At 40.6% G+C, this 14,402-nt stretch overlaps 1 protein-coding gene across 2 annotated transcripts in view; it reads left to right on the plus strand.

Annotated features, from left to right (window-relative positions):
• The window catches only part of GANC (glucosidase alpha, neutral C), a 72,915-nt gene that overhangs the window by 27,588 nt on the left and 30,925 nt on the right, over positions 1-14,402 (plus strand). For both annotated transcript variants that reach the window (XM_052646404.1, XM_052646406.1), the window contains exons 8-15: positions 66-132; positions 1,567-1,663; positions 2,947-3,127; positions 3,353-3,506; positions 7,054-7,289; positions 10,372-10,498; positions 11,387-11,466; positions 13,674-13,817. In XM_052646404.1, the coding sequence (XP_052502364.1) occupies positions 66-132; positions 1,567-1,663; positions 2,947-3,127; positions 3,353-3,506; positions 7,054-7,289; positions 10,372-10,498; positions 11,387-11,466; positions 13,674-13,817 (1,086 nt within the window). The remainder of the gene's footprint in view (positions 1-65; positions 133-1,566; positions 1,664-2,946; positions 3,128-3,352; positions 3,507-7,053; positions 7,290-10,371; positions 10,499-11,386; positions 11,467-13,673; positions 13,818-14,402) is intronic.

Consider the following 14,402-nt stretch of genomic DNA (forward strand, 5'->3'; position numbering starts at 1 on the left):
GTGCTATTGTGGTAACCACACGTGTTGCCTTAGTTTGCTACCTTTTTTCTTTTTTGTACCAACAGGAAAATCAAGAGGAACTGGGCCTGTGGGAGGAGAAATTTGAAAATTTTGTGGATGTCAAAGTTAATGGTACAATTAAAATTGGTGTAGTGTTCTTTCCAAACAGTTCTTTGCAAAATAGCCAAAAGTTTCTATCTAAAAGTCCCTTGAGCTTTGACACCTAAACATGTGACTTTTGTAAGGTGAACAGAAATCTCATATTTGGGACCACTATTCTTCAGTAATGCATTGCAATAGAGAAATAGTGAGTGTATGACTTGTGGGGAGTGTAAGAGAAGTATAGGCCTCATGAAGCCTCTGGTTTCATAGAGGGACCTAGGTCAGCATATTGCTTGCACTCTTCAGTGAATCAATTGCAAATTCTACATTCTGTTTTTATGAGAGTCAAGTGATGAGAAACCAAGCTCATTAGGTCCAACATTTCAAGCCAGTGGTTCTCAACCTTTTCCAGGCCTCCCTACTATTCATGTGAGTATCGAGTGACCCTCTATGACATTTCTCACTACGCTTAGTGATGAGGGGAGACTTAGGGAATGTAGGTGGCAGGGAGGGAATTTGTCTCTTTAGGAGATAACTTTTCAAATACTTGGGGCTTGTTTAGTTGGAAAAAATACTCACTTTTCTCCTTCTTCCTCCCTACCCTGTAGAATAACAGACCTTCTCTTAACTCCTTGAGAATCTCTGATCTAGCATCTATTTCTATAGCCTAGTATAATGATCAGGACTGACCGTGTAGCCCAAAGTTATAAATAGGGGAGCCCTAAGGCTCTCCTTTATGTAACATTATAATCCTTTCTGTATCTTATCTATAGCAACCCCTTTCCATAAACTCCAAATAAGGACCGTTTGATGTCAAATACTTTTACCCAAGAGTAAATTTAAATCAATGTTCTCTCTCCTAGTTACTTTCATTTTTCCCATATCTCTAAAATAATTGTTAAATAAAGGACTTTTTCTTTGGTTAAAGGAAATTTTTGTATCTACAGTCACAGGGAAGGGGGTGTATATTGAGGAGCTAGGGGAGGTACTCCTGGTGCCCTTGACCTCACAGTTCTTGTATGCAGTAAGAATGAACGATCAGGCAGAAGACACGCAGTCTTTCAGCTGGCAAGCTTTAAAAGTGCTCACTACCCTCTTCTTCCTAAAGCAAACAACTATGCAATATAGTTCAGGAAAATTTAGGGAAAAAATCTAAAACTTTGTAATCATATTTTACAGATAGAAAAGAAATATACTGTAAATGTGGGAACACAGAGAACTGTAGCACACAGCTAAGAAAACCTAACTAATAAGTGACCAGAACTTTGCCTTGCGCATTTTTTGTATCCACACAACACCTGAATACAACAAAGTACAGAGAATCAGCATATGTGATTGATCAGGGCGAGCTCAGGTCTCTTGATCCATAGTCTAGTCATCTTGCTAATCCTGTAGTTAACTGAATCTCATTAATTGATTGTGCCATTGAGAAGCAAAAGTCAGTCACTCTCCTGGTCCCTGTAGGTCCTGCCTCCATTGGTTTGGATTTCTCTTTGCATGGTTTTGAGCATCTCTATGGAATCCCGCAACATGCTGAATCACACCAACTTAAAAACACAAGGTAAAGTGAAAAGAATTCTTAAAGGAGGCCCTGGTTTCTGGACTGGAAAAGTTTGAAAATAAAACATGTGCGATACCTGGGTCAGTGCTAATATGTGCCTGGCCTTTCCCTCTTTGATACTGCTTGTAGAGCTTTAAGAATTTCCCTTTAATGATCACTCAGAGCGATGGTTTTCAATTTTTATTTTGTTTTGCAGCAAAAATTAGACAATTATAAAAACTGTAATGCTGAACTTAAAAGTATAGAAGACATAACATGGAACTGAGCAACTGAGCATGCACACACTCATGGTTGAAGTAGCAGGAAGACCTTCGTTACATCACCTTCCTGGGTTTTGCTTTTGTCTCTCAAGTCCTTTCTGGGGAACCCTGGGAAATATACAGTGACCTAGAAAAAGGCTTTTACTAAAAAAGGACAGTGAGCCGGAGTGGAAAAGTGTGGCATCTCATATCACCTTGGATTCCCTTGGGGAGATTATTTCCAACTAACACCATTGACCAAAAAATGCCAGAGGTATCAGACGAAGAAGAAGCAGAACTGAAAGAGTCTGGTCAAATTTGCCTGGTTCAGATGCTGTTTAGATGATAGGTAGACATGGTGACAAGTGAATCAGAAACTGTGTTGCTCTCACACCAACCTGAGCTCTGTGCTTCCTACCTCAATTCAGTTCCTAATCTTTCCTTACTCAGCACTGTGGAGGCATGTTAGGACACTATCGTTTGTTTTAGTGACAGAGAAATACTCACCAAATCTGTCAATTTAGTTTTTACATGCTACTGTGGAAGATTCATAGGAAATGGTCCTCACCTCATAAGAGATACTCAGAAAAGATATCTAAGATATGAGATACGCATGCCAATAGTAGCATGAAGAAATGCCAAAGGAATCAAAGGAGGAGGATCATATCCAGCCAGATTGAGTCAGGAAACCTTTAGAAAAGTGGTCAAGAGTTGTGCTTTGAAAGATGTATAGGACCCAAGTCTTTGCAGGGGAAGTAAGTGTTAGTCACTCAGTCGTGCCCAATTCTTTGCAACCCCATGAACTGCAGCCCAGCAGGCTCCTCTGTCCATGAGATTTTCCAGGCAAGAATACTGGAGTGGGTCGCCATTTCCTTCTCCAGGGGATCTTCCCAACCCAGGGATCAAAGCTGGGTCTCCTGCACTGCAGGCAGGTTCTTTACCAACTGAGCTATAAGGGAAGCTTTGCAGGGGAGAATGGAGCTATAATATTCACTAATAATATATACATGATGGTCATTTGTAATCCTTCTTTGTATGTTTCAGTGATGGTGATGCTTACCGTCTTTATAACCTAGATGTCTATGGCTATAAAATACATGACAAAATGGGCATTTATGGTTCAGTGCCTTATCTCCTGGCCCACAAACTGGGCAGAACTCTAGGCATTTTTTGGCTAAATGCCTCAGAAACACTAGTGGAGATCAAAACAGAACCTGCTGTAAAGGTGAGCTACGGACCATGACTGCATACCATACTTACAGAAGAGACAAAACTAGTGAAATGTAATCATAGTTCAGGGATTTCTAGTGGCAGTCTTCTGCCACTAGAGTCTACAGTATAACTAGGGAAGGCTATTGGTGTGTACAAAGGAACAGACTATTACACACATAAGGGTGGGTCTTGTGGGTTAGAGGGACATTTTTCAGACTTTCATTCCATTCCTTTTCAGTACACACTGACCCAGATGGGCCCAGTTGCTGCTAAACAAAAGGTCGGGTCTCGAACTGATGTGCACTGGATGTCAGAGAGTGGAATCATTGATGTTTTTCTGTTGACAGGACCTACTCCTTATGACGTCTTCAAGCAGTATTCATACCTTACAGGTACTTGCATGTGGAAATGCCAGTTTCTTGTTCCATTGTATTTCCTCTAAACCGTGTAGAATCACTGTAAATTAACATTCGTTGCACATGATATAGCATTTATAAACAACTTACCCAAGCTTTTTAAGAAGCAAGCATTTATCCTTCTACTCTCATCCCATTCAGCATCTCATCCCATTCCCTTTAACCAGTGGAATGGTTAAACATTCCACTGGGGCTGGTAATCTCCATTCTCTAGTCACTAATGTTCACCCATCTGCCTTTCTTGGAGCCTTAAAGGCTCCTGGACTTTCTTTACCTTTAACCCCTTTAATCCCTGGGCTTTCTCTACCTTTATCTCAGGTAACCAGTATCCCAATCTGAACTTTTATATGTTCTCTTCTCCTTTAAAATATACCACTGGGATTAGCACTAAAGCATTTTTATCTTTAAAAGATATGTGAGATCATTTTGATTAATGCAGAAAAAGCAATTGACAAAATCTAACACTATTTCATGATAAAAACATTCAGAAGACTAGGAATAACAAGAAGCGTCCTCCACATAATAAAAGGCATTTATGAAAAATTCACAGCTATCCTCATACTCAATTCTGAAAGACTGCAAGGTTTCCCCTAAGATCAGAAACAAGATGAGGTTTCCCACTTTCACCACTGCTACTGAACATTGTAGTTGAAGTTCCAGCCAGAGAAATTAGGCAAGAAAAAGAAATAAAAACCATCCAACTTTGAAAGGAAAATATAAGATTATCTCTATTCACAGACAATGTGATACTATATGATATAAAATCCCAAAGAATACACACACACACACACAACCTAAGTTGTACAGCACATGATCAACACACAAAATTGGTTGTGTTTCTACACACCAGGAATGAACAATCTAAAAATGAAATTGAGAAGATGATTCCATTTACAGTAACATCCAATAGAATAAAATACCCAGGAATAAACTTAACCAAGGAGGTAAAAGACTTGTATGCCAAAAACTACAAAAAAAAAAAAAAAACAAAAACACAAAACCATGAACTAAAGAAGGCCAAGATACATAAGAAGAAATCCCATGTTCGTGGATGGGAAGATTTAATATTATTAAGATGGCAATCCTACTGAAAGCAATCTATAGGTTTACTATAATCTCTGTCAAAATCCAATGTCATTTTTAAGTAGTAGAAAAGATGATCTTCAAATTCATATGGAATTTCAAAGAGCCTGAGTAGCCAAAAAATCCTGAAATAAAATGTTGAAAGACTCACACTTTCTAATTTCAAAACTTATTACAATGTTAAAGTAATCCAAACAGTGTAGTACTGGCATAAGGATAGACATATAAGCCAATGGAATAAAATTGAGAGTCTAAAAATAAACCCATAGATCTTTGGCCTATTTATTTTCAATAAATGTTCAAGACCTTTCAATGGAGAAATAATTATGTCTTAACCACATGGTACTGGGACAACTGGATATCCACATGCGAAAGAATGAAGGTGGACCCTTATCTCATACCATATACAAAAAATTAACTCAAAATTGATTGATGGAATAAATATAAGAACTAAAATTGTAGAACTCTTATAAGAAAACAGGTCAATCATGACCTTGGATTTGGCAACAGATTCTTAGCTATGACACCAAAATCATGAGCAACAGAAGAAAAAAACAGATAAATTGGACCTTTTTTTTTTTCCCCCAGCTGTGCCACTTGACATGTGGGGTCTTCGTTCTTCAACCAGGGATCTAACCCACACCCTCTGCAGTGAAAGTAGGGAGTCTCAACTACCAGACCACCAGGGAAGTTGCAAGTTGCACTTCTTTAAAACTAAAAACTTTTGTGAGTCAAAGAACATTATCAAGAAAGTGAAAAGCCAACCTATAGAATGGGAGAAAATATTTGCAAATCATATATATGATAAGGGTCTAGTATCCTGAATATATAAAGAACTCTTACAACTCAACAGCAAAAAGAAACAGTCTAATTCTAAGATAAACCAAGGGCTTAAATAGACATTTCCCAAAAGAAGATGTACAGATGGATTAACGAGTACCTGAAAAGAAGCGCAACAGCAATAGGTAAATTAAAACCACAATGAAATACTGCTTCAAAACCACTGGGATGGCTAAATCATAAAGAAGAGAGAGAGAAAGAGAAAATAGTAAGTGTTGGTGAGGATGTGGAGAAATTAGAAACTCATACATTACTGGTTGGAACATAATATGGTTCAGCGGCTGTGGAAACAGTTTGGCAGTTCCTCAAAAAGCTAAACATAGAATTACCATATGACCGAGTATGATGATTAATTTTGTGTGTCAAGTCATGGTGCCCAGATATTTGGTTAAACACTAGTGTAGATGTCACTATGAAGTTATTTTTTTAGATGAGATTAATAATTAAATCAGTAAACTATGAGTAAAGCAGACTCATACTCTGTGATGTGAGTGGGTTTCATCCAATCAGTTGAAAAGCTTGAGAAAAAAGGACTCTGGTGTCCCCCTAAAGAGGGGCTTCTCCGGTGACTCAGCAGTGGAAGAATTTGTCTGCAGTGTAAGAAACACAGGAGACACAGGTTCGATTCCTGGGTTGGGAAGCTACCCTGTAGGAGAAAATAGCAACGCGCTCCAATATTCTTGCTTGGAGAGTCCCATGGACAGAGGAGCCTTGCAGGCTACAGTCCATGGGGTCACAAAGATGTGGACGCAACCCAGCGACTGAGCACATACATCCCCTAAAGTAAAAGGAATCTGTCTCGAGACTGTCTTTGTTCTCAAGCTGCAACGTCAACCCGTCCCTGGGTCTCCAGGCTGGCCTACCTGCAGAAGCCAAAACTACGAGCCCCTACAATCACATGAACCAGTTCCTTAAGATCAGTCAGTCATTTTCTTTCTCTGTATATGTATAAATACATATACACATATATACATATCCTTTTGATTCTGTTTCTCTACAGAACCCTAACTCACTCATCCAGCAGTTCTACTCCTAGATATATACTTGAACTGAATGGAAACTGAACAGATACTTGTATGCCAACAATCACTACAGCATTGTTTACCAGAGCCCAAAAGTGGAAACATGCCAAGTGCTCATCAGAAATGAATGGATAAACATGGTCTTCCCTGGTAGTACAGTGGATAAGAATTCACCTCCCAATGCAACAGACATGGATTCAGTCTCTGGTCCAGGAAGACTCCACATGCTGCAGAGCAACTAAAGCCTGCATGCCACAGCAACTGAAACCTATGCATCTAGAGTCTGTGCTCGGCAACAAGGGAAGCCACTGCAACGAGAAGACCGTGCACTGCGATGAAGAGAAGCCTCCACTCACCACAACTAGAGAAAGTCCTGGTGCAGCAACAAAGAGCCAGCACAGTCAAAAATAAGCTAATTAATTTTTAAAAAGGATGAATGCATAAACAAAATGCTTTCTTGTTGATGCCCTAAGTGTGAGACTCAGTGCTTAGACCTTGTAGATATTCAGGAAACACTTATCAAATGTACAATTAACATTGTGGTGGTACCTGGCTCAGTTGTCATCTCCCCCTTTTAGGCACACAAGCCATGCCCCCTCTCTTTGCTCTGGGGTACCATCAATGCCGCTGGAACTATGAAGATGAGCAGGATGTAAAGGCAGTGGATGCAGGATTTGATGAACATAACATTCCTTATGATGTCATGTGGCTGGACATAGAGCACACAGAGGGCAAGAGGTACTTCACCTGGGACAAGAAAAGATTCCCAAACCCCAAAAGGATGCAAGATCTGCTCAGGAGCAAAAAACGTAAGGTAAAATAAGCCAGTGGGCTTCCTAGGTGGCACAAGTGGTAAAGAACCTGCCTTCCAATGTAGGGGATGTAAGAGATGCAGGTTTGATCCCTGGGTTAGAAAGATCCCCTGGAGGAAGGCATGGCAATCCACTCCAGTATTCTTGCCTGGAGAATCCCATGGACAGAGGAGCCTAGCAGGCGACAGTCCATGGGGTCGCAAAAAACTGCACACAACTGATGTGACTTAGCATGCATGTACGCACAAGACAGCATTCTGAACCTTTTCATTGCAGAGCATTTAAAAATGTTCAAGTTGCCTTGGCACATTAGTGAACAAGAACCATCTTGTAAAAAAAATGGCCGGAAAATAGTACTTTCAAGTGTAACTGTAATTGTGATCATAGAAAAGCTCTGGTGAAAAAGTGATAACGCTATCTACCACTACCTTAGTGGGTCTAGGTCCCCATAAGGATGAAGGGGCCTACCATTCGGTTCCATTCATCGTGACCAGCGTGTACTAATGTGATGGGTGCACCTCACGCAAAATTTGATTTGATGTCAAGATTGATGATATCACACTGGCACCAAAAGGGTATGAACAGGTTAATTAGTCCCATAGTGAGGCATTTTAGGGGTGCAGAGCTGCTCCCAAGCTCCTCTGAAAATGGCCTAAGAGAGCTGGGGAAGGAGACAGGCTCAGGTTTTAAGGTGGTTACCTTAAAGTAAGTGTTGAACTGGGGTGAGGGTTCCTGTGCATGCACTAGGGCTTGTGTGGTTTGAACTTCTTGTTGGCCCCAAAGAAGGAAGCATCAGGGCTTTGTCAGTATGCACAGGTGTGGGCAGAAGGGTAAAGGGCCTGAAGATGTGGTGGGGCTTGAAGCTCTTAACAGTTGGTCAGAAATGAAGTCAGATTCTTTAGTACACCATTTTTCCTGCGTGCTTCCCTGATGGACTCAACCTGTTGATATGGCCAAGGAAGGAACTAAAATAGAAAACAAGGACAGGGAGACGGCACTGGAAAGTATATAATGCAGGTGTGGTGGTGGTGGTGGTGGTCATGGCAATAATGAAAAGAGTGAAGGAGAAAAAAAAAAAAGGCGGGAAGAATCCCATATGTATCTCATGAACGGATCCCTCAGTCCCTATCCATGAGATTGAAGTTGCCTTTTCAACCCATTCTGTTGATCCCCAGGCCTTTTACAATGTTCTGAGGCAATGCTGTTAACTCTTAATATTCCAATTAATAAACTTTTTTGGTGTTTATTATTGAAGCAGCCCAAAAGCTTGGAGAAGGCAATAAGCACCCCACTCCAGTACTCTTCCCTGGAAAATCCCATGGACAGAGGAGCCTGGTAGGCTGCAGTCCATGGGGTCGCTAAGAGTTGGACACGACTGAGCGACTTCACTTTCACTTTTCACTTTCATGCATTGGAGAAGGAAATGGCAACCCACTCCAGTGTTCTTGCCTGGAGAATCCCAGGGATGGGAGAGCTTGGTGGGCTGCCGTGTATGGGGTCGCACAGAGTCAGACACGACTGAAGCGACTTACCAGCAGCAGCAGCAGCCCAAAAGCTAACTGACAGATAAATGGATAAAGGAAATGTGGTATATACATATGATACAAAATTACCCAGTCTTTAAAAGGGAGGCCATTTGGATACATGCTACTACAACGTGAATGAACCTTGAGGACTTTATGCTGAGTGAAATAAGCCCATCACAAAAAGACAAATACTATATCATTTCACTAATCTGTAATATCTAAAGCAGTCAAAATCCTAGAGACAGAAAGGGGAAGGGTGGCTGCCAAGGGCTAGAGAGGAGGAGGCAATGGGAAGTTGTTTTTAATGGGTAAAGAGTTTCAGTTTTACAAGATGGAAAGAGTTGTAGACATTGACTGTACAACATTGTGAATGCACTGTTGAACTGCAAGGTCTCCTACGTCTCCTGCATTGCAGGTGGATTCTTTGTCTGCACACTTAAAACTGGCTGAGATAGTGAATTTTATGTTATGTATATCTTACCACATTTTAATATTTTTTAAGATATTAGCAATGGAGGATTAAACTTCAGTGTGTAGAGTAGATTTTAACAGACATGAAGGATGATTATTAGAAGATTATTCTAGCCAAATAGATGGTTTTGACGCCCTCAAGTAGGTGAAAGTGATGGTATTAGAAGGGCAAGGAAAGATGCTAAAGACATGGGGCTCTGATCATAGCTCTTTTCAAACCTCCTTTCTAAATGCTTCCCTAGTGGCTCAGATGGTAAAGAATCTGCCTGCAATGCAGGAAACCTGGATTTGATCCCTGGGTCAGGAAGATGCCCTGGAGAAGGGAATGACAACCATTCTGGTATTCTTGTCTGAAATATCCCATGGACAGAGGAGCCTGGTGGGCTACAGACCATGGGGTCGCAAAGAGTTGAACATGACTGAGCAATTAACACTTTACTCCTTCCCAAATATGGCTGTACCATTGGATTTGGGGTTTTTTTGTTTATTTTTAATAATTCTCTTTTCTTTAATGTTTGCTTTTGTGTTATCTTAGCCTCTTAGGTATCCAGGGAGCAGAGGCCTGCCTACTTAATCCTTATGTAAAGCACTCAGCACCACAAAGAGATAGAATCTTAATAAATGTGATCGTTAGAACATGTATTGGAGGGACAGCAATCACTGTGAAAAATAATAGACCTGGTTTTGATATCAATTTATATTCCCATGAGCACATGAAAGGTGATAGGGTTTTACTGGTGTCTGAAATATCTCAGTAATAGTAGTTGTTATGGGCTTCCCCGATGGCTCAGCAGATAAAGAATCCGCCTGAATGCAGGAAACACAGGTTCAGTCCCCAGGTCGGGAAGATCCCCTGGAGACGGGAACAGCAACCACTCCAGTATTCTTGCCTGAAAAATCGCGTGGACAGAGGAGCCTGGTGGGCTACAGTCTAATGGGTTGCAAAGAGTCAGACATGACTGAGTGGCTAAGCACAACACAATTGTTTTGAGTAAAATGTGAACTCCAAAACTATGATGAAAACATATAAATGAACATATGACTTATGCGAAACTGATGAGATCTTTAAACTTTTATGTCCTGACAGCTTGTGGTCATTAGTGACCCCCACATCAAGGTTGACCCTAACTACTCAGTGTATGCTAAGGCCAAAGAACAGGGCTTTTTTGTGAGGAATCATGACGGAGGAGACTTTGAAGGTGTATGCTGGCCTGGTAAGTTGTCATTTTTTTCACCTGATATCCACTGTTTAGCCCCAATTAATGAAGGCTGCATTAATTTCTTATAGATGTCACATGCTATATTTTAGGTGCCTTTCCTTAAAGGTATTATCATCTTTTATATCTTTCATCTAACACCTGGTATGGTGTTCTTTGTATACATTTATAAGTCAGTGAATGATTGAAAAATAAATAAGCAAACCTCAGTAACATGCTGTTTCCCTTAGCAAATAAAAATTAAAAGCCAGAGAACTGGAACAGAAGAAGAGGAAGCAAGAAGAGTCCTGCATGTCTCTCCCTGCGCTTTTTTTTTTTTTTTTTTTTTGCCTCAACAGCCCATAGGTTTGACTTTCCAGCCTTTCATGAGTGATCTCAGCTGCCCCTGACAACTCTGAAGCCTTCATTTCAGAAATCATTAATTTAAAGCCTTGGTAGAAACTCCTCACAGACAAAAGGGAAGTACCAGTCTATCATCTGATGGCACTCTATCATAAATTCACACACAATGGAGAAAGCCCATGCATTCCTCTTCTCCCTGTACCACTTACAAACACGTCTCTGCCCTCCTTCAGAACAAAGGGTTCACTCCAGGATATCTGCCATAATCCTTACTGGGGCTGTCTGAGGCCATCGGTGAACGATAGGCTCCATCCTGGTGCTTGTTCATTGGCATTCCCCTGCCCTCTGGGTCTGAGAGGACTAGTGATTGTCACTGGAGTCCAGCATTGCCTTCTTCATCAGCTTCTCACCAGACTATGCCTCTGTATCGGCTCTCTTTTACGTTTGATGCAAGGCGCTCATTCATTACCCATCTTTCACATCTTGCATCTTACCATGAGGACCACTGTTCCTAACAGGCTGTCTACTCTTCTGCCTCTGCAGGTCTCTCCTCTTACCTGGACTTCACCAACCCCAAAGTCAGAGAGTGGTATTCTAGTCTCTTCGCTTTCTCTGTTTATCAGGTTTGTTTTTATTCCTTTGCTCTTTCCTAGTTACCTGGAAGGATGAAGTAAGGAAAGAAGTGACTAAATAGAAGTACTCTGCTTCACTGAGTAGTTCCTGATAAATAATACTTATATGAAGAGGCAGGGATGCCAACCACATATCAGATTTTGGCGGTGCCATATGAATGGTGTATGAAGAGAGGCACCATATGAATTACCAAATGCACAAAAGCTGTGATTTTGACTTTCATTATGATAGACTGTATGGTATATCAAATTACTTAATAATAGATATTTATTATATTTGCAAATTGTAGAAATTTTTACTTCATATGGTATTATTAAAAATGATAATGATATATGTGAAAGTAGCTTGCAGAGTATAACATGACATTAAAAGTAAGGTATAATAATAATTCTTAAAATCTTATAAAAATCATAGAGAAAACTGGAGAGGCCACATCTAGACAACTAGATGGTGGTAGTGATAAGAATGATAACTAATATAAATTGAGTACATGCTATGTTCCAAGCACTATGCTAATCACTTTGTGTGCACTATACCATTTCATCTTCACAATAACTCTTTGAAGTTGGAATTGTAATTAACTCTAATCCCACAGACAAGAAAATCAAGGCATGGACAAGTATAAAATCTGCTAAATTCACCCATCTAATAAGTGGTAAATCCAAGATTTTAACTTAGGTCAACTGTCTCCCAAGCCTGGCTCTTAACCACTAAACTCTAGTTTCTGAGCATCCTGTATTAGAAATAGGAGCTTCCCTGAGGTTAAGAATCTGCCTTGCAATGTAGGAGATGTGGGTTCTGTCCCTGGTTGGGAAACTAAGACCCACATGTTGTAAACTGTTACACCACAGCAAAAGATCTCACGTGAGGCAGTGCAGATCCTGTGTGCCACAACCAACCTGATGCAGCAAACTAAATAAGTAAATGTCTGTTTTTTTAAAAAAAGAAGAGAACTTAGAGCAGGGTTAAATAATAATTGGGCCAATCCAGTCATACACACTTGTTCCCCTGTTGTCTATGGCTGCTGGCATATAACTATACCTGGACTGGGTTATAGAAAAAAGAGGCCTTATGGCCTGCAAAGTTGAAAATATTTACTATCTGGCCCTTCCAGAAAAAGTTTGCCAGGTGCTGCCTTAGAGAGTGTTAAACAACAACAGTCAAAGCAGGTAAATACTTGGAACCTATACAGCCTTGTTCATTGAAGTATACATGATTAGAAAGAATTTGAAGTAAAGAGTCAGAAAAAAACATGTAAGCCTCCTCCAGGCATTTGAAAGACTACCGTGTGGGGAAGGCAGCAGGTGTATTTTCTGGTATACCAGAAGACAGCCTGGTCCCTGTGAGAGAATGTTACACGGAACAAGACTTTCAGAAAACTTGGAATGAGCTGCCTGAGAGACTCCTGGTCATTGTAACTATTGAATCAAATGCTGAGAGACCAGGAATTTTTACAAAGGGACTCCAGCCTGGTAGGCTCCAGTCCATGCGGTTGCTAAGAGTCGGGCACGACTGAGCAACTTCACTTTCACTTTTCACTGTCATGCATTGGAGAAGGAAATGGCAACCCACTCCATTCTCCAGGGACTATGGGGTCGCACAGAGTCGGACACAACTGAAGCAACTTAGCAGCAGCAGCAGCAGGAGCAGCACCGTGTTAACTGGATAACTCAACAGCCCCTTCCCACTCTAAGTCAAACAATTCTCTGTAGGATACACACTGTAGATCCTGCTGACAAATGGTGTCTTAGCTGTCAAACCCTTCACAGTACTAGAGGGAAGGCAGAATCTCTTCACGGACCGTTCTAACTGCCCCTAGTAACAGTTAGAGCAGGTGAGGGATGATGGAGAACCTGATTGTGAACGTTCACAACCTGTCCTGTAGGGGTTCTCCAGGAGATCTCAGAATGGACTTATGGGTGACATGGGACTACAGCACAGCACTCTTTCATTCTTCAGCAAGAACTTATTGAGAACCCTCTGCCATTCAGGTTGTTCTAGGTATTTGGGATTTACCAGTGAATAAAACAGACAAAATTCCTTGCCCTGTGGAACTTTTATTCTAGCAGATGACAGAGCATACATAATAAACAGAATAAATAATAAGGTAAATGGAGTAGGAAAGAGGATTAGGGTCGGCTGTCATATTAACCTTATCACTGTAGGAGTTTTGTCATGATCAGGATTGACTTCCTAGGGATCTACTGACATCCTCTACGTATGGAACGACATGAATGAGCCCTCTGTCTTTAAAGGCCCGGAGCAAACCATGCAGAAGAATGCCATTCATCACGGCAACTGGGAGCACCGGGAACTTCACAACATCTATGGCTTTTATCAGGTAAGACATCTAAAAAGCAGCTGCCTGGATCCACAGGCCCTACATTTGGGGCTGAAAGTCATTTGCTTTGTAACAACCATACTATACTGTTCATTTCTCCTTGTGTGTCTTTTCTGTCAACTGTAATAGGTCTTATCAGGTTGTAGCCAATATAACATTATTTCTCTCTTTGCATCTTTTCCTTCTATAATGAACCTGATCAATTGATTAACTTATAGATATTGTGGGATTAATGATAACATAGAAACATCTTCCTTGACAGGAGCCATTAGTAAGGAGCATTAGATAATCCCTCAAACCTTTTACTGAAGTAGGCTGTGCATAAATACATCAAAGACAAAACAAATTTTTAAAAATTTCACAAATGTCTAAATACAGCAAGTCTTATGTTCATACCAGGGAAGTAAGATTTAGAACACAGAGGCACAATTTCAGTATGTATACTTTCTAAATGTAGAAGGCCTTTCTTAAGTACTTAGCCTTCTCAATGGAAGGTGGTAGAATTGTCTTCCATTTGCCAGTCACATTCAAAAATCTTTGCAGTCACTTGCCCTAATTTTTATTTGTGGTTGGTTCTTTGTTATC

The sequence above is a fragment of the Budorcas taxicolor genome, chromosome 10 (assembly GCF_023091745.1).
Source record: "Budorcas taxicolor isolate Tak-1 chromosome 10, Takin1.1, whole genome shotgun sequence".
Taxonomy (NCBI): domain Eukaryota; kingdom Metazoa; phylum Chordata; class Mammalia; order Artiodactyla; family Bovidae; genus Budorcas; species Budorcas taxicolor.